Raw genomic sequence first — 26662 nt, 5'->3', positions numbered from 1 at the left:
CGAGTGAACCACTCTACCCTTCTAAATCGCCTTTCAGACATTGGTTTATCAGGAACGGTCCTCAGATGGTTTGATTCCTTCCTCACCAATAGAGGCTACAAAGTTAAAATCAACAACAAAGAATCCCCTAGCATCAAATCATCATTAGGTGTACCCCAAGGCTTCTCACTGTCTCCCACCCTCTTCAATATTTACCACCTTCCCCTTTGCCAGTTGCTAACAAACCTAAAATTAAAACATTATCCCTACGCTGACGACGTACAAATCCTGATCCCCATAACAAAATCTCTTACAAAAACACTCATATTCTGGGAAAACTGCCTCCAATCCATCAACCTCCTTCTCATCAGTCTAAACCTGGTCCTTAACGCAGCCAAGACTGAACTCCTCCTCATCTCCTCCGATCACACTGACCCGCCTCCACAGACCCCTCCCAATACCATGATCATGCAAGTAAGAGACCTCGGAGTAATCCTCGACAACCATCTGAACCTAAAGAAATCTATCAACAACACAACCAAGGACTGCTTCTACAAACTACAAGTTCTAAAAAGACTCAAACCAGTCCCACATTTCCATGATTTCAGGACAGCCCTCCAAACCATGCTTTTTGCCAAGATAGACTGCTGTAACGCCCTCCTCCTGGGTCTCCCCACCTCGACCACCAAACCTCTTCAGATGCTCCAGAACGTGGCTGCCAGAATCTTGACAAACACCAACCGCGGAGATCACATCACACCCATCCTCAGGAACTTACATTGGCTCCCAATAAGTTACAGAATCTTACACAAGTCCCTCACCATCATCCACAAAACCATTCACAAACAGCTCCAGCTCGACCTTCAGATCCCATTCAGACTCCACACCTCTGCAAGACCCATCAGAGAAGCGTACAAAGGAACCCTGCACATCCCCACAACTAAAGCCACCCTTTGTACAGCTACTAGAGAACGGGCATTCTCGACAGTGGGACCTGCCATCTGGAATACCGTGCCTCCAGATCTCTGCCTGTTAGCATTTCGGAAAAAACTAAAGATCTGGTTGTTTCTACAAGCCTTCCCTTAACTGTTCCGAACCATGGATAAGTGCCACTTAGACAGACCTCTCTATATATGTATCTAGGCATCTCCTATTTACCGTTTCTTAAGTTTACTTCATCTAACCTTAGCCTCTTGCTACTTCAGCTCCCAAGTTCACTCTACCTTGTTTATTGTTACTTTGCTTCTTGTTCAATGGTAATGTTAATGTTATAACCCCTTGTTCCTTGTAAACCGATATGATATGATATGTATCATGAATGTCGGTATAGAAAAGAGTTAAATAAATAAATACATTTTGGGCTAGGCCCAGCTAACTATATTTATTTATTTATTTATTTAGCATTTTTCTATACCGACTTTCCAATAACAAAATTATTGATCAATTCGGTTTACATTTTAAACAATAACAACAATGACAAGTAAATGTCTTACAATGAACAGGTCGAATTAACTTGGATTAAGATATATGGGGGTAATGACATAATTAAGATATATGGGGGTAATAACATAATTAACATGAGCGGTGCCTAATATAGGCTAGAGGTTGGGTTTTGATAATAGACTGCCGAAGATAATAGACTGCCAAAGATAATAGACTGTCAAAGATAATAGACTTATGCTCTAGTAAGATCAGAAAATGTATAAATTTAATAACATTTTTACCATATGCCGCATTAAAATTACATGGCTCCATAATGCTTTTGTTTCTTTATTTAATTCATTTTATTAGGGAATAAGACAGCGTACAACATCTAATAGCTTGGGTTACTGTACTTATATAGGCATTATGATTCCTGATGGAGACTTGAAAATATAAGCAGACACTGAAGTGAAAAATAAGGTTTCAGAGCACAGCTTTTAAAGATGGACTGACTGTATCTGTTGGCTCTTTTCTTATAACCATGGAAAGCTGACTTACTGCTTTCTTGCCATTCTGGAACTGTTTTATAGCAGCCGTGGCCAGAGAATAGAGCAGTTATCAAATGGCAGTTTAAATGTATTACAAGCCTTCAGAACTGCAAAAAAAAAAAAAAAGACAAGAATCTCTAAGGGGCAATTTTTCATATTGAAGAGAAGTGCTAAGAGAGGTTATATGTTTCTGCTGGACAACAGCAAATTTTTAAAAGTTATATGTGCGTTTGTGTGTGTGTGTGTGTGTGTGTGTACAGTATGTGTAGGAAGGTCCCCAAATTGCTCCTTACTAGATTGCATCAGTGGCCTCAACAGATACTGCATGATGTGTGTGATATCAGAAAAGAGTAGGTTTGTCACCGGCTCTATGTCATAAGAAACAGGCAAATCCAATCCTGGTTTTACCCTATTGCATGCAAGGACTTGTAGTTCTGATTGTCCCATTGATTTACTTAAGACACTGAGAACTACCTGCATACAATAAGATAAAACTGGGACTGACCTGGCTTGCTCCTTATGACATGGAGCCACGTGGCAACCCTAGAGTGGAGGCTGAGGTAGGTGATGTGCATACCCCAGAGAATCAAAGCATTCATCATGTACTCTGTCCACCCATCCCCCTCAAGACCTATTATTGGTGGGTGGGGCATTTTGTCTCTGGTGAATAAAATGCTGGAGGTAAAGAATGCATCAGGATAGAGGTTCCCAATCTTCTGGGGAGTGTGGGGCCCTTTTCAACCTCCACAAATTTTGGGGACTCCTACCTGCATTTGTTTAATACGGAAAGCTGATTACTGTAATAATAAATAAAATGCACTCCAGAATCATTTGTAATGTATCGGACATAATATTACAAAATACAGTCTTCCTCCTGCCCTCCTTTTATGGCTCCCTTCACGAGTGCTATTCCCCACCTCCGCCTTCCCCTTCCCAAATGTCTTCCCTCCTGCCTTGCTTCCTTCCACCAATAAACCTTTCCTGAGTACTCTTCCTCCTGCTTCTTCCTTTGCAGTCCCATCTCTATTTCTGCCCCCCTACCCACCTTCTTGCCTTCCCTCCTGCCCTATTTGCCCCCACCTATGGCCCCTTCCTCCTACTGCCTTCTCTTCTGTTTTCTCCCTCCCTGGTCCCCATCCTGCATTCCTTCCTCCCGCCCGCCCTTCCTCCATGGCCTCTGTCTGAGTGCTGCACCCCCTTCCCATGGTTCCTTCCTCAAGGTCCTTCCCACCGCCAAGGCCCTTTCCTGAGTGCCTTGCTTCCTGCCTTCTTCCCTTTGTGACCTCCTTCCCTGGTCGCTTCCCTCTCCCCACGGCCCCAAGCCAAGTTATTTTTATTACCCACCTTTTCGAATAAGAAATTCATCCAACATACGGGAAAGGTAACGTAAGACTTCTGTAAGGATGAAACTTGATACATTCATCCATGACCAAACTAATCTAGACAAAATGTGGAACAGGACTAAACTTGGAAGAAATCAGCAACAGGATTAAGGATGCAACACATTGCAGTAAAATCAACACAGAACTAATGAGATAAGAATATAACCAGCTCAGCCTTGCAGCAGGCTGTAGCAGCATTTTCAGAACACTCACATAAATACAAACGTCTCAGTAAAACTTTAGGTTGCAGCAGCACGTGTAAGGCACCCCATAAGGTGCCAGGCAGTTTATAGTACATCCTTCTACCCTCCTTCGTCTCAAGGCCCTTTCCAAGAGCTCTCTTCTTGCCCTCTCCTCCTTGTGACCCCCTACTCTGCCCCTTTCTGAGTGCTGGTCCCACTATGGCCCCTTCTCTCTTTCCCTCTGCCACCCACCATGGCCATGCTGTTCCCTCCATGCCTCTTTCACCTCTCGCTGTCAGGCCTGCAGGAGAGCCAGAGCCCATGCAGTAGTGGCCAGAAATGCCCCTCAGGGCCATCCCCTTGCTCGCTGCCGCCTCTGGTCCTGTGGAACAGCGGCTGTTGAAGATGTTGGTGGCAACACGCTTCCCCTCCTCCTCTCTGCATTGTGGTGACAGTCAGCCACACTCTTCCCCACTTCCTCTTCCTGCCAGTTTGGGTTTCCTGAAGCTGCGACCATCCTCTCCTCGGCATGGGATCAGGCAGTGGGATTGGGCAGCAGGAGCCTTAGAGCAAAGCTCCTCAGAGGTGAGGTCAGCCTGCTCTTATTTCTCAGCAGCTGTACTTTTCCCTCCCTTCCTGAGGACCTCTTGTGATGGTCTTGTGGACCCTTAGGTGTCCACAGATTTCTGCCTTAGGAAATTTTGCGTTCTCCGTGGAGTGCATCTTTTCAATCTTGTTATAACTGCAACAACATCCTCTTAAAACTATTTGCGGCTACTTCTACATCAAGTAGAGTGAATTGACAGGAACAAAGCTTTCTACTATCATCTCTGGGGATTAAACCCGGGTTGGCTCTAGGCTAACTGGCAACCCTGTACCAAAACTAACATTTGCACCTCCAACCTCTCATGAAAAATACAAATAATTCTGCCTGTTCAAGCACAGCTGTTCTTCTGGCAGCAGCAGATGTGGCACAGCATCCCCCTATCTCTTCCCCTTGCATGGCATCCTTTTACCTCCCCTCCCCTCCATGCCCAGCAGCATCCCCTATCACTCCCCGAACAGCTATCATCCATCCTCTCTCTTGCTCTTTATCCCTCTCTCTCACTCCTGCCCAGCATTCCCCATTAACCCCCATGTCTTCTACCCTGCACCACCATTTCCCATTTCCATCTTCCATCTCTTTCTGCCACCAGCAGCCTCCTCTCTCTCCTCTTTCCTTGCCCAGCCGCATCCCAACATAAGAACATGAGATTTGCCATACTGGGTCAGAGCAAGGAACCATCAAGCCCATTATCCAGGTTCTGGCAGTAGCCAATCCAGTCACAGGTATGTGGCAGGCTCTCAATAGTAAATAGATCCCATGCTGCTTAGGCCCAGGGACAAAGAATGGCTTTCCCCCAAGTCTACTTGGTTAATAACAGTTTATGGACGATTCCTCCAAGATTTTGTCCAAACGTTTTGTAGCCTAGCTACACCATCTGCCTTTACCACATCCTCTGGCAATGAATTCCAGAGCTTAACTGTGTGTTGAGTGAAAACATATTTTCTCTGATTTGAAATTAAAAAAAGATTAGGGAACACTGCATGAAGTTTCTAAGAAGCACATTTAAATTAAATGTGCTTCTTAGAAACTTCATGCAGTGTTCCCTAATCTTTTTTTAATTTTTGAAAGAGTAAATAACCAATTTGCATTTACCTGTTCTACTTCACTCATGATTTCATAAACCTCTATCATATCTCTTCTTTGGAATCTCTTTTCCAAGCTAAAGACCCCTAACCTGTTTGGCTTTTTCTCATAGGAGAGCCATTTCATCCCCTTTATCATTTTTGTCACCCTTCTCTGCACCTTTTCTAGTTCCACTATATGGGTTTTGAGATGCAGCAACAAAAATTGGTCACAGTACTCTAGGTGCAGTCATACCATGGAGTGTTACAGAGGTATTGTATTCTCAGTTTTATTTCCCATTCCTTTCCTAATACCCCCTAACGTTCTGTTGCTTTTTTGATCAATGTCACACTCCGAACTGAGGATTTCAACATATTGTCCACAATGGTGCTTAGATCCCTTTCTTGGGTGGTGAGTCCTAATATTGAACTTAACATTATGAGATCCTATATGCAGCAGGCTGGTTAGTGGACAAGTTATCCAGCTAAAGTTAGCCGGATAACTTGGCCCATACATTCAGGGGGAGAAATGTCCAGCTGAATATACCAGCCTAAAGTTATCCGACTACATATAGTTTGAAAATAGCCAGGTAGATTTTTTAGTTATGTGGCTTTGTTTGGCCGGATAACGCATTACTTAATCGGATATCTTGTAAAGATATCCGACTAAGTAGTGCTGTCATCTACTAAAGAAAAAATAAATTGCCCAATCCCCTTCCTCCCCCCTCCAAAGCATGTCAGTTCATACATTGTATCCTAAATCCCAGAACCCTTAAACCTTTTTGAATCGTAGAGATTTGCCCTGTTTTGGCAGCCGGGCCCCTGTCCAGATGTTACCTTTAAAAGGAGCTCAGCCTGCCTCCCCCCTCCCACTCACCCACTAGGAAAAATCGTCGCTCCCGCACCCCATTCCCATCCCCCTGCCCCTCCCCCATTTCTTCTTTGCCGGGATCGAGGGACCCTCTGCCTCGTTCCCGGCGCTACCAGTGCTGCTCTGACAGAGGCAGTGCTGGAAGCATAAACTTGAATGGAAGCTGACTGGTGCGGGGGCAGCCAGAGGATGATGTCCCATTTGCCTTGGCTTTGTCCCGGCAGCAGGAGTGGGACATGGGGACACTGCCTGCTGCATGGCACCTTGTGCAGCTACACTTCCCTAAAGTTGGCCCTGATTAAATCCGGAGTGTTTATGGGGAAGGGAAACCTGGTCCTTTCTGATATTATCAAGGTTTATAAACAAGTTGTAAGCTGATTGGACTAACATAATAAGTTTATGCTAAGTTCTCATGCGCTATGCAGGGTCAGCACAAGATGAGCTAAGGGTGAAGTAAATTAGAGGTTGCATATCAGTGGTGGTGTTTTCAGAGCTGTAAGGTAAAAGGACGGGGATGGGTGGGTGACGTGTTTGCACTGTTTGCAGAGGAATGAGAAAAGTTAATATTATAAAAACAGTATTTATGTGGTATTTTCTGTTATAGAAGCTTGCCATTTCCGCTGGGTAACGCTGAAAGACTGGACTGTTTTGAAATGTTGAATACTAGAAAGTGATTTGAAACGTCTTTGAGCATTTTAAATATTGATAGGGACTTTGAAGAAAGCACATTACTCTGGGGTAATAATAATAAAATTGCCCGCTCCACCTGTGACTCCCCTTCTGGGTTCACTAGCCATGTGTCAGGGTTGATGCTTCCATTAGGCGAACCAGGCAGTCACCTAGAGTTCCAACCTGTGAGGGCGGCAACAATGCCAGTGTGAGCCCCTGGCTGCTGGTGGTAGGGAAAGGAAAGAGGCCTGATGGGGGCTACTGACAGAGCCCATCTACTAGTGGCTGAAGAAAAGAGGGAAGAGGCCTGATGGGAGGGAGAGGGGGGAAGAGAGTGACTGGGGATGGGGGTGGGGTGCAAGGCTGTAAGGTTCGCTTAGGGCTCCTAATACCCTTGTACCAGCTCAGCCAATTACGATTCAGTAAGGTATAGATTTTTCCTTTGTGGGGGGTTCATTAGGTGTGCGAGTAAGAAAATGAGTGGGGGAAGTTCTTTCCTCCAAAGAGGATGGGTTGGAAACTTGTTATAAAAGAGGCCCAGAGCAGCGCAGATGGAGATCTCTGGAGTAGTCTGGAAAGGGACCACAGAAGTCTGCTGTGGTACGGCTGGGAGCAACTGGGGTTCTGGTGGTCATCCGGTCCATGGGGACACCAACTAAACAGAAGAACTATGCTCTCTTGTTACAATTTTCCTTTCTTGGGGAGCCTGAAGAGCAGCAAAAGGTATCAGTGGGAGATTGTGAGGAAGACATGGAAACAGAAATGAGTTGAAGGAATCTGAGAAGAACATTAGATCCCTATGGGAAATTTGAGGTTGAGAGAGAAGAATTGTGAAAAATGTTTAGTAGTAGTAAAGTATTTGGAGAATGGTGAATTGTATCACATTGAACTCGATCATGTTTTTCTGAACTTCTATTTTGCACTCTTGTTTATTTTTGAGAATAAAATGTTTTTTTCTTGTTTGGAACACAATCCTTGGGTGAGGGCGGGAGAGTTTTTTTTTATCTGTGAGACTCTGCTTGGGCCTTATGGCAGTAGGCTATCCCCCAGTGGATTGAACTCTGGTCCAGGGCTGCAGCTGGTGTTTTCCAACCCTGCGGTACCCGAAGGTGACCCCTGCTGAAAAGGGGGCTACACACCTCAAATCAGCAAAGCTAAACTAGTACATGGTTTTGCTTTGCTTATTGCTCTGGGAATCAGTACCACCGAGGTGTGTGCCTGCTTCTTCCATGGGTACTTTTTCCCCTTGCAAATAACACATGTAGATTTGAAAATGTCTTTTATGCTTGTTATTTCCCTCCCTTGACTTAAACACACTCTTGGGAATGTCTCCAGACCATGCGAATAAAACTACGTATATTGTACCACACCACCTATAATTTTACCTGAATTGAGGATGGGCAATTTTCTAAAAGCCCATTTCTGTAGAATGCTGTTTTATTTACCCTCAGAAATGGCCTTGGATATTGCCCTCCTCTTGACTGAAGATTGTAAAATGTCTGCTTTTTATTTATTTTGAATGTGAGCCATACAGTCCTGCTTTGAGGTGATTGTATATGCCAATCTGCAAGGACCGTATTTGCAAAGAGATTTTGCCATTGGCATAGAATGGAAGGAAGTCTTTTGAAAATAGGTGACCAAGTATTTTCATATGATTTAAAATGTACAAAGTAAGAGGAGAAATTAACATGGCATTGGATGACTCAAAATTGCTTTTAGCAGTGTGCTCTTGGTCTCCAAACTATGAAGCTTATTTACTAAAGGTTTTTGTCTAATTTTTTTTGTCTATGAAAAAATGTTTAGTAAATAGGGCCCTCTAATTGTTCCAAGTTTGTAAGATTTGAATGAAATATGTCGTGGCCAACAAAAGTAACTCACAAAAGAGAAATGCAGCATTTTCAAATACAATTGGCTTATTATCAGAAGAAGAGCAGTAACAGCTGGAATAGTATAAAATGTACATAGTGGCCCATGAGAACGGCTTCGGAAAAAGCAAACCTGATCGTTACACCTGATCACATGAAGCATTAATTACTGTATTAGGATTCCACTCTCCAATGAGAGAAAGCTCTTACCTATCATGATCCAATGGAACAATTTAAACTGCAAATATTATGAAGACAGCTTGCTCTGTAGACACTGAGACATTGCAAGTATCTATGCCAACTCCTGTAAGTGACTGCATAAGATTTCTTTTGCTTTAAGCAATGCAGACTCCGCTGTTATCTCTGTGTGGGGAGTCACTCCTTTCCCCTCCCAGGAGGTTCCATTTTCAGAGATGATTGATCTGGTGGTCGGGATAGTTAGATACAGATTGGTATCATCTATACGATATGTTTGAGGAGGGTAACATCCGCCTTGGGTAACTTCTCCCACTATAAAAGCTCTGCCAAGTCTCTTCAAGATATTAACAAACACCTCCGCTGCTCCTGCAGTCACAGAGCTGGTAAGGATCACTAACTCCTTTTTCGAACCATATATTTGTCCTCCAAAAGATAAAAAGAGAACATGTTTTGATCTGAATTTTACTCAACATGCTTTGGCACTTTATATGTAATTTGTTGAAGGTTAAGCTCAGAAAGAAGACCCAGAATTAGATTATTATGACAAAAGCTTCAATCCACATATTACATTGATATAAATAGTTTCTCTCTGTCATGAGAACATTGGAACTACTGGAAAGCAGAGTTGTAGACAGTTTTGTTTTATTATTTCATTTTTCTGGTCTAATTTTAGATACAATTGGTTCAATATATTCTTCAAATTCTTAGAACATAACATCTGGTCTTGAATAAATATTCATACTAGATTCAGCCAATTTATACTTAGGGGTGTGCAGAGCAAATTTTTTCATTTTGTTTTTTCTGTCATTTTGTTTGGGAAATTTTTCTTTTTTTGCTTTGGAAAATAGTGCATGCTATTTCCAGATACCTAAAAAAAAACCCAGGAAAAGGTAAAGAAAGAGTGAATACTCAAATAAATGAAGGAAAACCCGAGTAAGACCCTCCCCAGCCCCACTGCCCCTGGGGTGGCCATTTCTCCCGAATATTACACCGGTAGCACCTATAACATGATGGGGCTACCCAATGGCACTGGTAGCCCATGTCACATAATAGGGCAAAGAACCAGCTAATACCATTTTGGAAAATGGCAGCAGCTGGGTCTGGGAGCAGAGGGGTCACTCAGAGTCCTCACTAGACCATCAGGGATTATTTGGTGAGTCTGGGGGAGATGGGAGAGTGGACTAGGCTGGGTGATGGGGGCACTGGCTTTAGGAGGGGTTTATATTTAAAAAAATGGGAGGGGTTAGTGGGTGGGGGTGGGGCCTGTGACTTTTTATTTTTTATAGAAATATTACATTTTCTGGGGAAATGGCCACTTCCAGAGGCAGCAAGGGGTAGGATAGGGGGTTTCTGGAGTCCGCTGAGTAGGGATGTTCATTGGTGATAGCTGTTTGCAAATAGTGTGCACTGTTTGCAAATACTGTGCACAAAAAAAGAGATGGAAAATGAAACAAAATGTTGTGGTCTTTGTCCTATTATTTAGTTTAAAATAATGAAATGAAATAATATAAACATTAAAATTTCAAAATATTGCACATCCCTATGTTAATACCTGATATCTGGGGTACTTGCTCATATAAATAAATATTATCTCTTGCTTGGTGGTCACTTGTCTTTTTCTGAGCATTACATTGTAGAGGTATGCAATCATTTTAAATGAAATAGACAATTTCAACAAAATTGTCTATTTCATTTCTTTTTCGGAGTGCTGTGAAACAAAATAAAAAATGCAGAAACTTCGTAAAATTTGGTATTTTGTGTTAGTGCTCATTAACTGAAAATGTTACCAAGTTAAAAAGTGTCAATTGGGGATGCAGTTTGTTAGCTAGAAATATATGTTCTGCATTCCCATTGGCTGTGACCTTAGTTACTTGTTTGTGTTGCCAACTGGCTCCAGATTTTCAGGATAACTTGATCCTGTCCTGGTTTTACTCCCCTGCAAGCAGGTACTTATAGTCTTCCTTTTCTTAGGAAATGCAATAGGGAAATCAGAATAAGTTCCAGCATGCAAAAGGGTAAAACCAGGGCTGGATCAACCTGTTCTGAAAATCTGGAGCCAATTGGCAAACCTAGTTGCCAAGGTTGCAAGGTGGTGTTTATGGGGGGGGGGGGGGGGGCAGTGCTTGGTAACAAATGTAAACAAACAAGTGATGTAATAATAACATCAAGTTCTAGCCAGCAAAAGCAAAAGCATGTGATACAAATGCATATTTTGAATTCACCAACCCCTTTATATTTTAGGAAAAGGGTCCTGGCATTTTGGTACATGCATACCGGTACCTTGAATTTCCCTAGTGTGTGAATGGTGGGGTGACTGGTAAGAGGGTGAGTGACTAGGATGATTATATGAGATGACAAGTGGGAGAGAGAGAATGGTTGGGGTGGTGACTGGTGAGAGAGAGCCTGGTGTTTGTGTGTGTGTGTGTGGGGGTGGGGGGTGGGGGGGGGGTTTGACTGGTGAAAGGGTGGCTGGGGTGACAGATGGGGGAGAGAAATTGGTTGGGGTTTTGACTGGTGAGAGAGATAGGCAGTCTGGTGTGTGAAGGGGTGACTGGTGAGTTACTGGGGAGACTGTATGGTGTGTGAAAGGGTGACCGGTGAGTGACTGGGGAGACTGTATGGGATGACATGTCACACACCCCCCCTCTAAGGATTGACAAATTCAAAATATATATTTGCATGACATGCTTTTTCTTTTGCTGACTAGAACTATTATTACATAACTTGTTTGTCTACAATTGTTACAGGCACTGGCCATCCCCCCACAACCACCACCTTGCAGCCTTAGCAACACAAACAAGTAAATAAGGAGACAGCCAGTGGGAATGCAGAACCATACCTCTTGTTAACGAACTACAATCCCAAATGACAGTTTTTAACTTATGGGTAACGTTTTCAGTTAGTGCACACTAACTATAGGTGGTGCACGCTAACATCCAGTTAGTGCGCACTAAGTCTCATTAATGCACACTAAGTCTGAAATTAGGGAAACCCAAAATAAATACCTCTGAACCAACCACTTTAAAAACAAAATCAAACAGACAGTGACATGAAATGAAAACATAAAAAACACACCACCTATTAATATATTGTCTGCAATACAAGAGACTTGAAGACCTGAGTACAGCGTCTATTCACCCTGTCTGTTGCAGCAGGTGTTCTTCACCATGGTCCTAGGCTTGCCACAAACAGGTCAGGCTGTCAGGGAAGTCAAGCTATCTGAGAAGTGGACGGATCCCTACCTACTGGATTAGGAAAGGAAAACATTAAAACCTTCCCTTTTCTGGCTGGCTGCAGGGAAAGAGAGCAGTACTTATTCAGCCTCTATTTAAGCAGCCTGTAAGCATGTGTGGGAAGACCAGATTAGTTCTCTACATGTTGAATGAGGGAGAGAATCCCAGCTCCAAAGACAGAGAAAACATGTAAATAGTTTGAGTAACAGACTAGAATGCAGGTCTGCTGAAAGTAGGTAGCAGTTTCTATATGTTAGTGTTCGTGGTAGTTGTTGGTGGATCCTTGGGCCGGTGGCAGATGACCACGCCTCCCGGGGGAAGATCCCGAGACAGACACACACTAGTTCTTTTATTAAACAGTATATTGAACCACCAGAGGTGGCAGTAGTGAGCTGGTAATGCCCGACTGGGCTGTAGCCCTCAGATACTGGAACAGCGATCCAGGATAACTGAGCTTTAAAGAAACTGAATATAGTGAGTAGGCAGGCTATGCAGAGTTCAGGAACAGAACCTTGATGGAAACATTCACACAATGGTCTCATGAAGCAGCCCAGGAGCTGGAATGGATTAGGCCCTTGAGGAGCGAGTACCTGGTTCCAGGGAAGGCTCTGAGAGAGAGATGGTAACTCACTGGTGTTGTAGGCAGCGATGACTTCCTGGCAAAAGTGGTATTCAGAAGCGAGTCAGGGAATGAGGGCCCTCGAGGAGCGAGTACCGGTTCCAGACTTTGATCTAAAAAGCAAAGACGTTATCGATCAGCTCCCCCGAGGGGAGGAGTTAGCAATCTGATGTCAATCAACTCCCCTGAGGGGCAGAGTTAGCAATCTGTTACTTCTCCAGTAAAGAGTTAGCAATCTATTAATGATCAGCTCCTCCAGAAGGGAGGAGTAGCAATCTGATCAGTGCTGTACCCCAAAGGGTAGGAGCTGGCAATTTATAATACTCTGTAGGCGGAGTTATCAATCTTTAGTGGGTTTGCTCCCCACAGAGTGACAGTCTGTTACAATACAACTCTTGTGGTGTGGGGAAGAGCACCCAATGTAAGTTGGTGAATCCCTGGGACGATGGCAGATGACAATGCCCCCAGGAGGAAATCCTGAGAGGGACCACCAGCTAGGCTGGAGTATGGAGACAGACACAGATAGTTCTTTATTTAGACAGGTAGTAGAACCACCAGAGGTGGCAGTAGTGAGCTGAAGTACCCAGCAGGGCTGAAGTCCCTCAGATACTGGAACCGCGATCTCTGGGTTTGCTGAGCTGTAGAGAGAGACTATACGTAGTGAGTAGACAGGGTATGCTGGATACATAACCAGTAGATGATACACTCACAATTGCAGATATATCAGTAATGGCTCCTATGCAACAGAGAGTCTTCAGTATGTTCAGGATCAGGAGCCTTTAGGCAAGTACTGGTTCCTAAATGCAATTTGGAATAAGAACTCACAATATCTGTGTATGTGATGGCTTCTGAAATAGAAGAGAGTCTTTGAAGGGTTATAGAAGAGAGTCTTTGAAGGGTTTTAGGAAAATGGGCCTTCGCGGAGCGAGTACCGGTTCCTATCTGCAATATGAAATAGTAATTCACAAGATATAGGTAGGTAATAACTTCTGAGATAGAAGAGAGTCTTTGATTGGTTTTAGGAACATGGGCCCTTGTGGAGCGAGTACCGGTTCCTATCTGCAATCTGCAATAATCACTCACGATCTCCGTACCTGCGATAACGTCTTAGACAGAGGAGAGTCTTTAGTATTAGGAAGACTCTCATGGAGTGAGTACCGGTTTCTATCTGCAATAGAACTCACAGTGTTCACGTCTGCGATCGCTTCCAGGCAATAGGAGTTTTCTGAGCATTCAGGGACGTAGGCCCTCGAGGAGCGAGTACCGGATCCTGTCTTAGAATCTGAAATCAAGAAGAGAGAGCGGGGCCCCCGAGAAGCGGGCACCCCTTGGTAAGTTTGTGGAGGCAGAGCAGTGGAGAAAGAATTCCTCTTGCTAACTCGATTCGTAGTTGCAAACAAATACCTTTTAAGGTGGAAGCGGATGACATCACTACGGGGGGACGCCCCTGAGTTTCGCGCCCTTGCCGGTACAAACTCTGGAGCGCGCGCGCGCCCTTACGTCATCAGGAACATGGCGGATCTGCAGTGTCAGGCCAGCCAGGGGACTCCGGGAAGAAGCGGCGAGGAGAAGCCATGGTAGCATCTGTCCGTCAGACCCGAAGGGAGTCGCCACAGAGGTAGAGAGGGTGGAGCGAGGGTGAAAACAGGCACGAATGCAACAAAAGAGAAAGCGAGGCCCCCGAGGAGCGGGTACCCCTGGTAAGTCTGAGGAGACAGAGTAGCTTGGAGAGAACCCGAAGTCCTAGAACTCCTTGTACGTATCCAACTCCTTGCTAACTCGATACATTAGCGTTTTCAGAGACCTTAAGTATCCGGTGAAGATGACATCACCTCAGGGGGATGCCCCTGAGGTTCGCACCATTGCTGGTACTTCAGTCGGGGCCACGCCGCGCGCGCGCCCTTAGACTGCTGGGAAACATCGCCGTGTGCAGCATCGAGCCATTCCGGGGACACCGGAGGGAGTCGGCAGAAGACACCACAGCAGCCAACTTTCCACTTGAGCAAGAGGGAGTCGCCGAGGAGGTAAGGAGAGCAGAGTGGAGACGTTGGGCAGCGACGGTCGCAACAGTACCCCCCTTCAAAGGGCGATTTCCTCTTCGGATACCAGACTTGGATCTTGAAGGATGCGCGAGGTGGAACTGATGAAGCATCTCCTTGTCCAGGATAATGGTCTGAGGCTCCCAAGAATCTTCTTTGGGACCAAAACCTTCCACTTCAGAAGGTATTGAAAAACAATGCCTCTCTACGAACATACAGAACCTCTTCAACTTGAATCTAAGTTGTCTTCTGCATTGATGATAAGTGGATCTTGAGGCTTGGAAGAAATTATGCTGAGTATGAGTGGTTTCAGATGAAACATGAAAGCGTTATGAATATCAGTAGCAGTTGATGAGCTGCTGGGACGTCACTCAGCTTCAGTGGAAGTGGCGGTGTTGGGGAACGTCCTTAGCCCACTTCAAAAGATGACACAGTAGTGGATCTTTCAGCTTGATGCAGGGACTCTTCACGTCTTCCACTAGACATCTGAGAATGAAATTGCCTTCTGCCCCTGAGTCCACCGGGGCAGGAGTCAGCGGAGGAAAGGACGCGGTATGGCCTAAGAACAGTCCTCCTGCAGGACTTAGGCCCGTCCGTTTCCCGGACGAATGGAGCATGTAGAGACATTATGCAAAGACGAATGGAGCATCTAGAGACATACATGCAAAGACCGTGCTTCTTCTGAAATCTTCTTTCTTTGGAAGTTAAATGTCCATGACCAAGTTGCATCGGTTCATCTTTATCAGCAGCAATGATTACTGGAACCATCCGAGGTGGAGATTCAGTGCTAGCCTGTTTCAACCCAGGTAACACCTTAGGCCGGATTTCCTTCACCTTGTCCCGGAATCAGTGATGAATTCGTGTGGCCAAGGCTACTAATTCTTCCAGCGAGTCAGGTGTTTTGCGAGCAGCCAGCTCGTCCTTTAAACGTGTATCCAGGCCTTTGCAAAAGAGTGTCTTGAGACATTTGGGGTCCCAGCAAAGTTCTGCCGCAAGAGGTTTGAACTCGATGGAAAATTCAGCCAGTGATTTGCTGCCTTCCTTCAATTTCACCAAAGCAGAACTGGCTACAGCAGTGCGAACAGGGTCATTGAAAATGGATTTAAACAAGTCCATAAATCCTTCTATGTCCTGCAAAATGGGGTCGTTGTGCTCCCACAAGGTAGATGCCCAAGACAAGGCCCTACCATCCAGGTCTGAAAGGATGTAGGTGGTCTTGGAAAGAGCCGTAGGAAATAAAGATGGCTGTAAGGCAAAGTGCATGCAGCACTGGTTTAAGAAGCCCCGGGCCTTCTGAATTTCACCAGAAAAGCGGACCTGGAGCCGCCAATGGTACAGCAGCTTTAAAGTTACTTCCTGTAACTGACCTTCATGGTTGGAAGCTGTGCCTTGAACTGTGTGTGTAGCTGATGAAATGCTGAAGTAAGTTTCTCCAAGGCATCTTGCTGCTGCACAATGCGCTAGGCCAGGCCCGGTATGGCCTGTAAGGCATTCAGTTGTGCCAGATCCATGGAGTTACAATCTGTTAGTGTTCATGGTAGTTGTGGGTGGATCCTTGGGCTGGTGGCAGATGACCATGCCTCCCGGGGGAAGATCCCAAGAGGGACCACCGGTTAGGCTCAGAGTATGGAGACAGACACACACTAGTTCTTTTATTAAACAGTTTATTGAACCACCAGAGGTGGCAGTAGTGAGCTGGTAATGCCCGACTGGGCTGTAGTCCCTCAGATACTAGAACAGCGATCCCAGATAACTGAGCTGTAGAGAAACTGAAGATAGTGAGTAGGCAGGGTATACAGAGTTCAGGAACAGAACCTTGATGGAAAAACTCACACAATGTCTCATGAAGCAGCCCAGGAGCTGGAATGGATTAGGCCTTCAAGGAGCGAGTACCTGGCTCCAGGGAAGGCTCTGAGAGAGAGATGGTAACTCACTGGTGTTGTAGGCAGCGATGACTTCCTGGCAGAAGTGGTATTCAGAAGCGAGTCAGGGAATGAGGGCCCTCAAGGAGCAAGTACCGGTTCCAGACTATGATCTGAAAAGCAAAGAGAAAGCGAGGCCCCTGAGGAGCTGGTACCCCTGGTAAGTCTGAGGAGGCAGAGTAGCTTGGAGAGAACCTGAAGTCCTAGAACTCCTTGTACGTATCCAACTCCTTGCTAACGCGATATGTTAGCGTTTTCAGAGACCATAAGTATCTGGTGAAGATGATGTCACCTCATGGGGACGCTCCTGAGGTTCACGCCATTGCTTGTACTTCAGTCGGGGCCACGCCACGCGCGCGCCCTTAGGCTGCTGGGAAACATGGCGGTGTGCAGCGTTGAGCCGTTCCGGGGACGCCGGAGGGAGTTGGCAGAAGATGCCGCGGCAGCCAACCTTCCACTTGAGCAAGAGGGAGTCGCCGAGGAGGTAAGGAGGGCGGAGTGGAGACGCCGGGCAGCGACGGTCGCAACAGTATACAACAGCTTATTTAGGGCTCAGAACTGTAACAAAGCATGTACACTTTTATCCGGGTTATAAAGAAGCATTTTCAGGAGGGGGGTGGTGCTCTTTAAGTTGGAGTAAGAAAGCAATACACATACTTGACATTTTCAAAATAGAGATGATTATGGTTGAAAACACAAATGGAAAATTTTACCAAAACGACCCTTTCATTTTATTTTGTTTTTAAAATGAAACAAAAGAAAAACTAAAATTTTGTTTTCATTCGTTTCATTTAAAAAAATGTTAGATCATCCCTGCTGCAAAACAAACAAAACAAATGAAAACACAAGTACACCCTGGGTCATCCCTGGATCTTCCTACCACCCAGTCTCCCTGGATCTGAGTCCCCCAAATCTTCTTTCTTCATGGCCTCAATCTGCCAGCACTATTTACCATTGTTAATACTGATAGGGCATAAGCAGCCACAAATCTCTTCTGTCAGGTGAAGAAAGAAGACTTGAGGTAAGCAGATCTAGGGAGGCTGGGATGAATCAGAGGAAGGCCTGGGAGGGGTTTGCTTGGGAAGGAGAGAGGTTACAGTCGAGGTGACCTGACATTTTCATTTTTTTTTATTCATTTTAAATTTAATTTTTTGTTTCTTATTTCAAATAAATGAAACAAGAAAAAAACAATGAAATGGATAAAAAGAAGGAAATAAAATCTCAAATATATCATCAGTGGCCCGCAGAGATTTGAGCTATGTTTCTCTGGTAATTTAAATAAAATCCCAGAGTTTCTGGGTGAAGCCTGGAGAATTCACAGATATGCTCATTAGACCAGCAGAAGCAAACCTTGACTGGCTAATGATGTATTTAACTTCTTTTTCAGGTTGTACTCTTGACTTATAACAATGGTTGTGTTCATACCTGTTTGAGATATTCTGTCACTAGCCAGCCCTATTTTCACAAGTTCCTGATTCTCGTTTCCAGCCTATCCAGTCTGTGTTTCTGTTTGCCTACCTCTTCCTGTCTGTTTCTTGCCTGCTTCCTGTGCCCTGCTTTTGATTTGATCTCCAGGGTTTGACCTTGGCCTAGTCCTAATCTTCCATTTTCTCTCTGGACTTGCGTGGGCTCAGCTTCTCCTGCCGGCACCCTCAGAGCTGGCTGTCTCTGTGCCGACCACCTGAGGCTCAAGGACTCTATCAGTGGTCTAAAGAAACAGCTCCTTAATTATTTTAGCCTGGTTGCTCATTCCCTTGCCCTTATTACTTTACCCTTTTACGTTGCTATTAACTGGCCATGATATTGCTCTAGATCCCATGATAACCATTTTGATATTTTAGTGGATTTAATTGAACTGCTGAAGAAAAAAAATCATACTACATGATTTATTATAGTTAAGATAATTGTAAAAGATAAAAAGGGCCAAGAGAAAGCTATGATTGTTTCGAAGATTGATCTTACCAGGGTGCTCTGGAAGAGTCCACATTTCAGTGATGGCATTAGAAGGTCTGTTGTAGATTTTGTCCAGAAGTACCCGGTGTCCTTTGTCAAAGAAATATGAACACAGAGCAGCGATGGATGTTGTGGGGCCTCCAGTGTTGTATCTGTTTAAATAAAGACCCTGTTATATGATGATCTCTTAAAGTGAAAAACACAAGATTTCTTTGTTGATTGAAGAAAACTTCAGCCCCTTAACAAAAGAAATGTTAAAGCTTCATGTGGATAGGCCGTACACATGTGCTTTCCCTTTGAAACCTGCCATGGGTACAAGGCACCCGCAGACTTCGCACCTGTCTTTTTTTTGCAGATAAAGTTTCTATGGAAAATGACGTATGTAGATTTGAAATACAATCTACCTGTTTTATGTTCCATAAGAATATAATGCCCTAGGAAAGTGTCTCCCCCCCCCCAATCCAGCTAAAACTCTGCTCATACTTTTTATCCCTTGGGTGGCCAATTCCAGTCCTTAAAAGCCCGGAACAGGCCAGGATTTCAGGATCTCCACAATGAACATGCATGAGATAGATCTGCATACCCTGCCTCCATTGTATGCAAATCTATCTCATAAAAATGTCATTGTGGATAGCTTGAAAACCTGGCCTGTTTGTGGCTCTTGAGGACTGGAGTTGGCCACCCCTGCTTTAGCCGTTCTGAGGAGGGCAATTTTCAAACAGCCATTTTATCTGGCTAAATTGCTTATGCCTGGGTAAATGGCTTTGAAAATTGCCCTCCACATATAGAAATTAAGTTCAGTAAACCAAATTTAGGTAAGGTTTTATTTGTGATTGTATTTTGAGCAGAGGAAAGTCACCTCCAGTCCCTTTGGACTCCACAGGCTATCCCTAATGAATATGCATGAGATATATTTGTATGCACACTGCTTCAAGTGTATGCAAATCTATCTCATGCATATTCATATTCCTAGGAATAGAAGATTTGCCAAACTAGGTCAGAGCAAAAGTCCAAGAAGCCCAGTATCCTTTATCCTATTTTCATCAGTGGCTAATCCAGGTTATGAGCAGGTGAAATTTCCCAGGTTCACCTTAATGATGGTCTTAAATATATATTACCCAGTAACTTCATTGAACGTCCCCTAGTCTTTGTACTTTTTAAAAGAATAAACAATCGATTCGTGTATACCCATTCCAATATACTCATTATTTTATAGACCTCTATCATATCTCCCTCAGCCCTCTCTTTTCCATGATGAGGAGCCCAAACCTCTTTAGGCTTTCCTCATTGGGGAAAAATGTCATCCCCTTTAACATTTTGGTTGCCTTTCTCTGTTCCTTTTCTAATTCTCCTGTATCTCTTTAGCAATGCAGTGATCAGAACTGCATACAATAGTCAAGGTGCAGTTACACCATGGAGCGATACAGAGGCATTATGATATTCTCTGTTTTATTCTCCATTCATTTCCTAATAATTCCCAGCATTCTATTTGCTTTTTTTTTTTTTGGCAAATCCTGAAAACCTGAGAGGAAGGATGTTCATTGGGACTGGAGGTCATCTACCCATCCTTTTCAGCGTTATTCTTCCATTATCAGTATAAATCTCAACAGCTAGTCACAAATATACTATATTTAATAAAATAAAAAAGTATTAACTGCAACTTCTTTGTTGACCTTTATATCTATGTAGCTAAGTGGATTAAAGTGGCAACCAAACTACCACCTATATGTGAAATAAAAAATGGACCACTTAAAAAAGTTCCATAGAAGTTATGTCACTTTATCTGTCTGATTAAATCATTAATGGCCTTCCTCTCAAAAGTCAGCTTTTTCTAACTGAAAAGTAAGTATATTTTTATTATTCCATGAGCTTGTATGTATATGTATATGTAACCTATGTAAACATTTCCTGTATATGTATATCTATAAATAAATCAAAGAAATCTTACTAGTTAGCAATGAGCAAAAGAAAATAATGCAAACTATTTGAAACATGCAAAAACAACTTTTTTTGTACGATAAACTAATGGTAAAGTAGCAATCATAGAAAGTATTACTCATGAAAGAAAAAGCAAAGTTCTTTTCATAATTGTCCAAAATACAGGAAAGGCACATGGTTAGCCCTTCAGAAAATAATGAGCAGAATGTGAAATTGCTTATTCTTCATACCCAGACAATAACGATCTGAATATATAGGATTTGGTTTATATTATTTTGAGTTTATTTAAAAAATAATTATATTAGAGTCTAGATTTGTTGAGTTACAATAGAGATTTATTATTCTTGTTATTGTGGATTAATTACTTTTATAGTTTTATCAGTTGAAAAAAAACAGCATGGAAGACAGTCAAGCAAAGCCAGGAAGCAAACAAAGTAGGAGTAGACCAGTCGCCTTAGGTATAGGGATTCCTTTATTTATAACGTTGCACCCAATGTGCATAATCCTGATGTGCAATGCAAAATGCTATACTTATGCAGCAGAAAACGATGAAACCCTCATTGTGAATGACGATTTTAAATTAATTCTGGTTGGTGATAATCATGGTGACTCAAGGTATCAAAGTTGCTTCAGTTCTGGGGACACCAGCAGTGAGAAAAATTGCAAACAACCCATGGGCAAATTTTACCCGCAATCTCGAAGGCTGTTTATTTGATTAATAGCCCGCGGCTGTATCTATTTGCAATTGTTGAGAGTTGCAAGCCCCTGATGGAGCTCTAGCCCCGGGCAAAACTCGGCCTGAGTCGAGCATCTTTTATTCCATTCTGTGAATTTATACAACGTTAATATTAAAGGAATCCCTGAACCTTAGGTGACTGGGCTTCTCCTACTTTGTTTGCTTCCTGGTTTTATATTTTTATTGCATTTTTTTGGAGGTTTTATTAGTGTCATGTTGTTGTGGTTTGTTTTTAGATATGTATTGCCTACTTATGGTTTAAATTATATACTTTGCTAATATATTACATATTAATACTATCTTGTATGTGTTTTATAATCCATTTTATTGTGCTTTGAGCTTTTTTATAGGAAAAGCAGACTATAAGTGTTAAAATAATTTCCAAGGTTATTACATAAACAGATTGTTGAATGGATTGACATTAGAGAATGCAGAATTTATGACCATTATTATGATTTATCTTTTAAAACCCACTTCATTTACTTCATTAGACCACTTATATAATATTATTTATCAGATTATAACTAATAAATTAATAAATAATAGATCTTCAATCAGACTATGATATAGTCTACTTTGTTCATCAATTCTGGACTGTACTATAGTATCACTAATTGTCTGTTAATGTAGAACATAGAACTAATCTATTGTACCTTCACCATAAATTGTTAATTTTACAAAATGAAATTTAATTTATTTACCTTAAGTCAATAATTAATGCATCTGTGTTTACAATTTTTTTCCAAACATGCTCCACCAACAGATTGGAGACTTGTGCTAGAAGTTCATAATCTCCAAACATGTCAAAGCGAAGGTAACCAATGTTATTCTCAAACACATCAGTATGGAAAGAATATTTAATCAAATCTTCAAACATTTCTGGTGAAGGAATCTGAAAGAGATTTGTGGAAATCATTTACTAGAAAAAGAATACTAAACAAATTAAAGTGGCCAGGTGAAAACATCAATACATTTTGTACACTGTCTTATTCAATATCACTGTTATTTTAGTACTAAGGCCTGGATTTTCTAAAATCGCAGGCCTTAGTGAACCACGCGGTACCTGGGGGTGGGGGGTGAAGCAGTGGGTGGACCTGCGAAAGCCGGCAGCGATCGCACTACCAGGGTGCAATCGATGCCGGCTTTCGCAACCCTATAGTGCCACCGTGAAAGGTGGTACTATTGGGCGCATTACTGGCAGCGATAAGGGGCCTTATCTTTTTGCCGTCAGCGATGTCTTCGCCGCATCCACCCTGGTGCTGCCCCGACTCCTCCCCTTCCAATGCCGACTCCACCCTGATCTAGCTATCGCACGTGAAAAGGGACTTTTCGCTGCAAAAGCTATAGAAAATGACCCCTTAAGTGCTTGTGCTGTTAAGTCTATTTCTACCACTGAAATTAGGACTAAGGAAAGATGGGCAAAATAGTCTCCACCAAAGCAAATATTTAGCATGGTTTGTAAAATATTTTGTTCCAGTTCATCTTCATTTTTAGATCAAGAGACAAAAAGATGAATGATTTTTTTTTACAGTGGAATTCATTGATGAAGAGTAACCACCACAAAATAAATATAAAATAAAAACTAGTGTAGCAAACTATGGCCTAGATTAATCATTTTGCTATAAATATAGCAAAAATAGTGCCCATAATAAAAAGGGGGCACGGTTAAGCTAATTGTTTTGATGCTGTATGGTATAGGTATTTTACCGCAACACGCGTTAAATTTATTTTCACATCACAAGCTGAAAAGTCCCATCGCATGCTGTGTTACTGACCAGACAGCTTTTATCGCATTTCGGGCTGCTGGTAAGAGAGAAAGAGAGAGAGACTCACCAAAAAATTAACAATTTATACCACTGTAAGAGGGGGCATTAGTACCTCAGGGTGAGGTTTGTGGGGTAAGTTTGGTTTTGGGGGGCAGTTTTAAATGCACAGTCATATGTACGAACAGCACAGTTACCATCAGTGAAGATTCAATGTGATTTGAAGTGGTGTTCTCTCTACCTTGCTCGATGCACTCAAATCACCCTCTCCCACCCCACTTTCTCTCCCTTCCCAAACCACAATTCGCAATAAAAATGTTTTCAGCCAGTAACTCTCAGCTAATGCAGGCACAATGCGCAGGAAAAACCTGTAGTTATTTCCGGCATTAAACACTATGTTGCTGTGCGTTACTATATCACATACCAAGCTAACTGACCCTAATTTCTATTTACTCCGCCCAAATTCCTCCCACTTGAATACAAATGAAAAATGTGAATACGCAATTTGCGATGCAGTAGTTATTGCAGGCATTAGGGCCCTAACACATTTTGATAAATGACCCTGTATATTAACTAAAAAATAACCATTCTAGCATATAGTCTTCACTTTAGCCCACCAGAATTAAAAACACTCTTTCAATATTATTTTATCACAACAAAACCTCTTACTTGCATTGGTGCCACCCCAGGGATATGATCCTTTGAGTTTTCAGGGATGTGCATAGCCTGCAGATGAACATCTCCAGAAAAAGTCTGAAAGTTATCAGTCAGTTTTTCAGCCAGTTCAACTTCAGAGTTAATTGTCTTGTATTTGTCCTTTTCAAGAAGGGCTTTTAGCTTGGCAGCAACATCTGCATCAACATCAGCAAAAGCATAATTATTGGTACTAACTTTCCTACAGTCTGCACAATGGATGGTATTTTGGATCTGAGGCTCATGATAGAATGTACAACATTAATTGCTTGACCAGCTTCCACAGCAACATGTGGCTCAACCCCAGAGACACTCCAAGCCTTGCCAGTGACTGAACTTATTGCCACTTGATTAGGGATTGAAGCATATAAATGACTGTTTCCTATGCGGTAGATACCCACAGACAGAGAACCTCCAACTGTTGGTTCTCCAATGATCGTAGCCCTGTTGAAATCTTTCATGGACCTGATGAAAGCTTCTGCTGCTGAGCCTGTCTTATGGCTTGTAAGTATGTAGATGTCTTTTCTGGAACCATATCTTTCACCTTCAACTACTGGTAGTGTCCATATTTCTGTATCTGTAGATGTGTTACGATCAAAAATTGTATAGAGATGCTGAAGTGGTTTTGCATCAAAAAAATAAGAGCAAAAAATTGGTGTGGCAGTAGAATAATCCCCAGTGTTGTATCTCATGTCAATAATTAGCATATTTGTATCTACCAGTTTATTCCACACTAGACTTACGAGTTGTGGACCTATAGCTTTGATAATTTCTGCATCTACCATCATATCAAACCGAAGATAGCCTACATTTTTAGGTAAAACTTCAGTTTTAAACAAGGCATCAATTATATAACTAAGTTCTTGAGGAGAGGGGATTTTTGTGATTTTGTCTTCCAGGATTTCAGGCTCTGTATCACTATAGAAGACATGAAGACGATGATCTCCAGAGGTTTCCTGGAGATCTAAAGTAAGGTGTAAGGCAAGGGATTCAATGTCTCCTACAGAACGAAATGAGCCTTCAGTCCATTTTTTTCTGAGAACTGTACACACTTTCTTTGCCACTTCTGGAATAGCATAATGGGTTTCTATAAGTTCACCAGTATCTTCAACCAGAGGAAAGATCTGTTGATGAAATCCAATGATTTCTATGGCTTTTTCTAAAGCTTCATCGGCTGAAACAATGGCATCTGGAACTACTCTACCACCTAACCAACATTCTCCATTATTATCTATAAAATTGATGACTGGTATAGTAAATGATAGATGGATTGCTTCCAGCTTAAATGATTTGGAATGCAACAAAGATCCAGATGTTGTTTCACCAACTATAGTGGTTCTATTCAAAGACTGCATGAGATATGCAAATTCTTCTGCTGCCATTGCAGTCTGATGACTGGTTAGCACATAAACCCCTTTCTTTGAACCATAAGACTGTCCAGTCAAGTTGGATAGACTGTAATACTCTTTGGTGGTATTTGTTAGCCTGTTGTAAATAGTGAAGAGATGTACATGGGAGTCTGGTTCCTGGAAATAAGATAGCAGCATGGGAATTGCTTCAGATGGCCCACCTTTATTGTAACGCAGATCAATTATCAGGTTTTCTGTGGTTGCAACTGGATCCCAAACTTTGTTTACTATATAGGGATTTAGTTTAGCCAGAACAGAAGCATCTGCAAATTCATCAAATCTAAGGTAGCCTACATTACCTGGCAGAATATTCAATTTAAACCCTGTGTTAACAAGAGCTTGCAGAATTGCTTCATCATCAGGCAAGTCAGCAGTTACTGGAAAGTCTTGTCCAAACATGGGTGGTTCAGTAATGATCTGGATCAAAACTCGTGGATCTTCCAACACTGACTGCAGCTCATAGTTTAACTTAGCTGCCAACTCTTCTTCTGAAATTAGCACTGAATAATCCATAGTTGAAATGTGATGTAGAAAAGCAGGGATCCGATCAACAAATGGGTAATAAGTTTTAAGGATGTCACAAAGATGTTCAAGAGCTTTGGGTATGGCAGTTTTCATGAAAAGAATGCCTTTGGCCTTTTCCAAAGCATCTTCTGTATTGATTGTAACACAGGGTACTACACCATTAACTTCCCAGCTCAGCCCAGTGATGGGATTAATAGATCTTGCCACAGGTACAGTAACATAATAATCAGACTGGCCAATCTGAAATTTCTGGATGTCAAGAGAGCCACCAGAGGTTTTTTCACCCACTATTACTGCACGATTGATATTCTTCAAAATGTAAGCCACATTTTCAGCAATCCCTTCTGTATACTTGCTTGTCAGGACCATAACATCTTTTTCTTTGCTATACCGTTCTCCCGTTAATATAGGTAGAGTCCAGATCTCAGTAGATGTATTGGATGGACGATCAAAAACAGTATCAATGTGTAGAGCAGGTTCTGCTTCACATAAATAGGAAATCATGAATGGAATTCCTGAGATTGACCCCAAGGTATTATAACGTAAGTCTAAAATCAGAGCAGAGGTTGGCATTATCTTTGCCCATACATTATTAATAAGAAAAGATCCAATCTTCAGAATTATGTCTTGGCCAATAATGTTATCTATTCTAAGATATCCCACATTTCCTTCCAGTATCTCATACTTGATAGAATGCTCAATTATGAATTGCAATTGCTCTATTGTTGGTGTCATTTCTTCTTGCTTGGAAACTGAAGGTGTAGGCTCATAGGAGACCACCACTCGGGGGTCATTCAAGAAGCTTTGTACCCCAGTTGATAAGATACTTGCAAATATGTTGGGATCTGATACATGAAGAATGTCTTCACTTTTGATGGCTTCCTCAATGGCTTCTTGCATCCCAATGAGATTTTCTGGAAAGCAGTAATTATCCAGAAGGACCTTGGCTGTGTCCAACACCAAATTTGCTTTGAAAACTGGGTTAGGGCAGACACTGCAACTGAGAAAAACCAACAATAATATTACTGTTTTCCTAATCATGTTGAGA

General features: G+C 42.5%; 1 protein-coding gene across 1 annotated transcript; it reads right to left on the bottom strand.

Moving 5' to 3' along the window:
• Positions 1-8878: 8878 nt before the first annotated feature.
• On the bottom strand, positions 8879-26655 carry LOC115096200 (retinol-binding protein 3-like). The gene is given in 5 exon segments (XM_029610710.1): positions 8879-9207; positions 18560-18702; positions 21926-22116; positions 23657-23871; positions 23874-26655. Coding segments are annotated over 5 exon segments (3660 nt in total).
• Positions 26656-26662: the final 7 nt, after the last annotated feature.

The sequence above is a fragment of the Rhinatrema bivittatum genome, chromosome 7 (assembly GCF_901001135.1).
Source record: "Rhinatrema bivittatum chromosome 7, aRhiBiv1.1, whole genome shotgun sequence".
Taxonomy (NCBI): domain Eukaryota; kingdom Metazoa; phylum Chordata; class Amphibia; order Gymnophiona; family Rhinatrematidae; genus Rhinatrema; species Rhinatrema bivittatum.
Note: the sequence above shows the minus strand (reverse complement) of the source record. Positions and strands in the feature narration are given on the sequence as shown.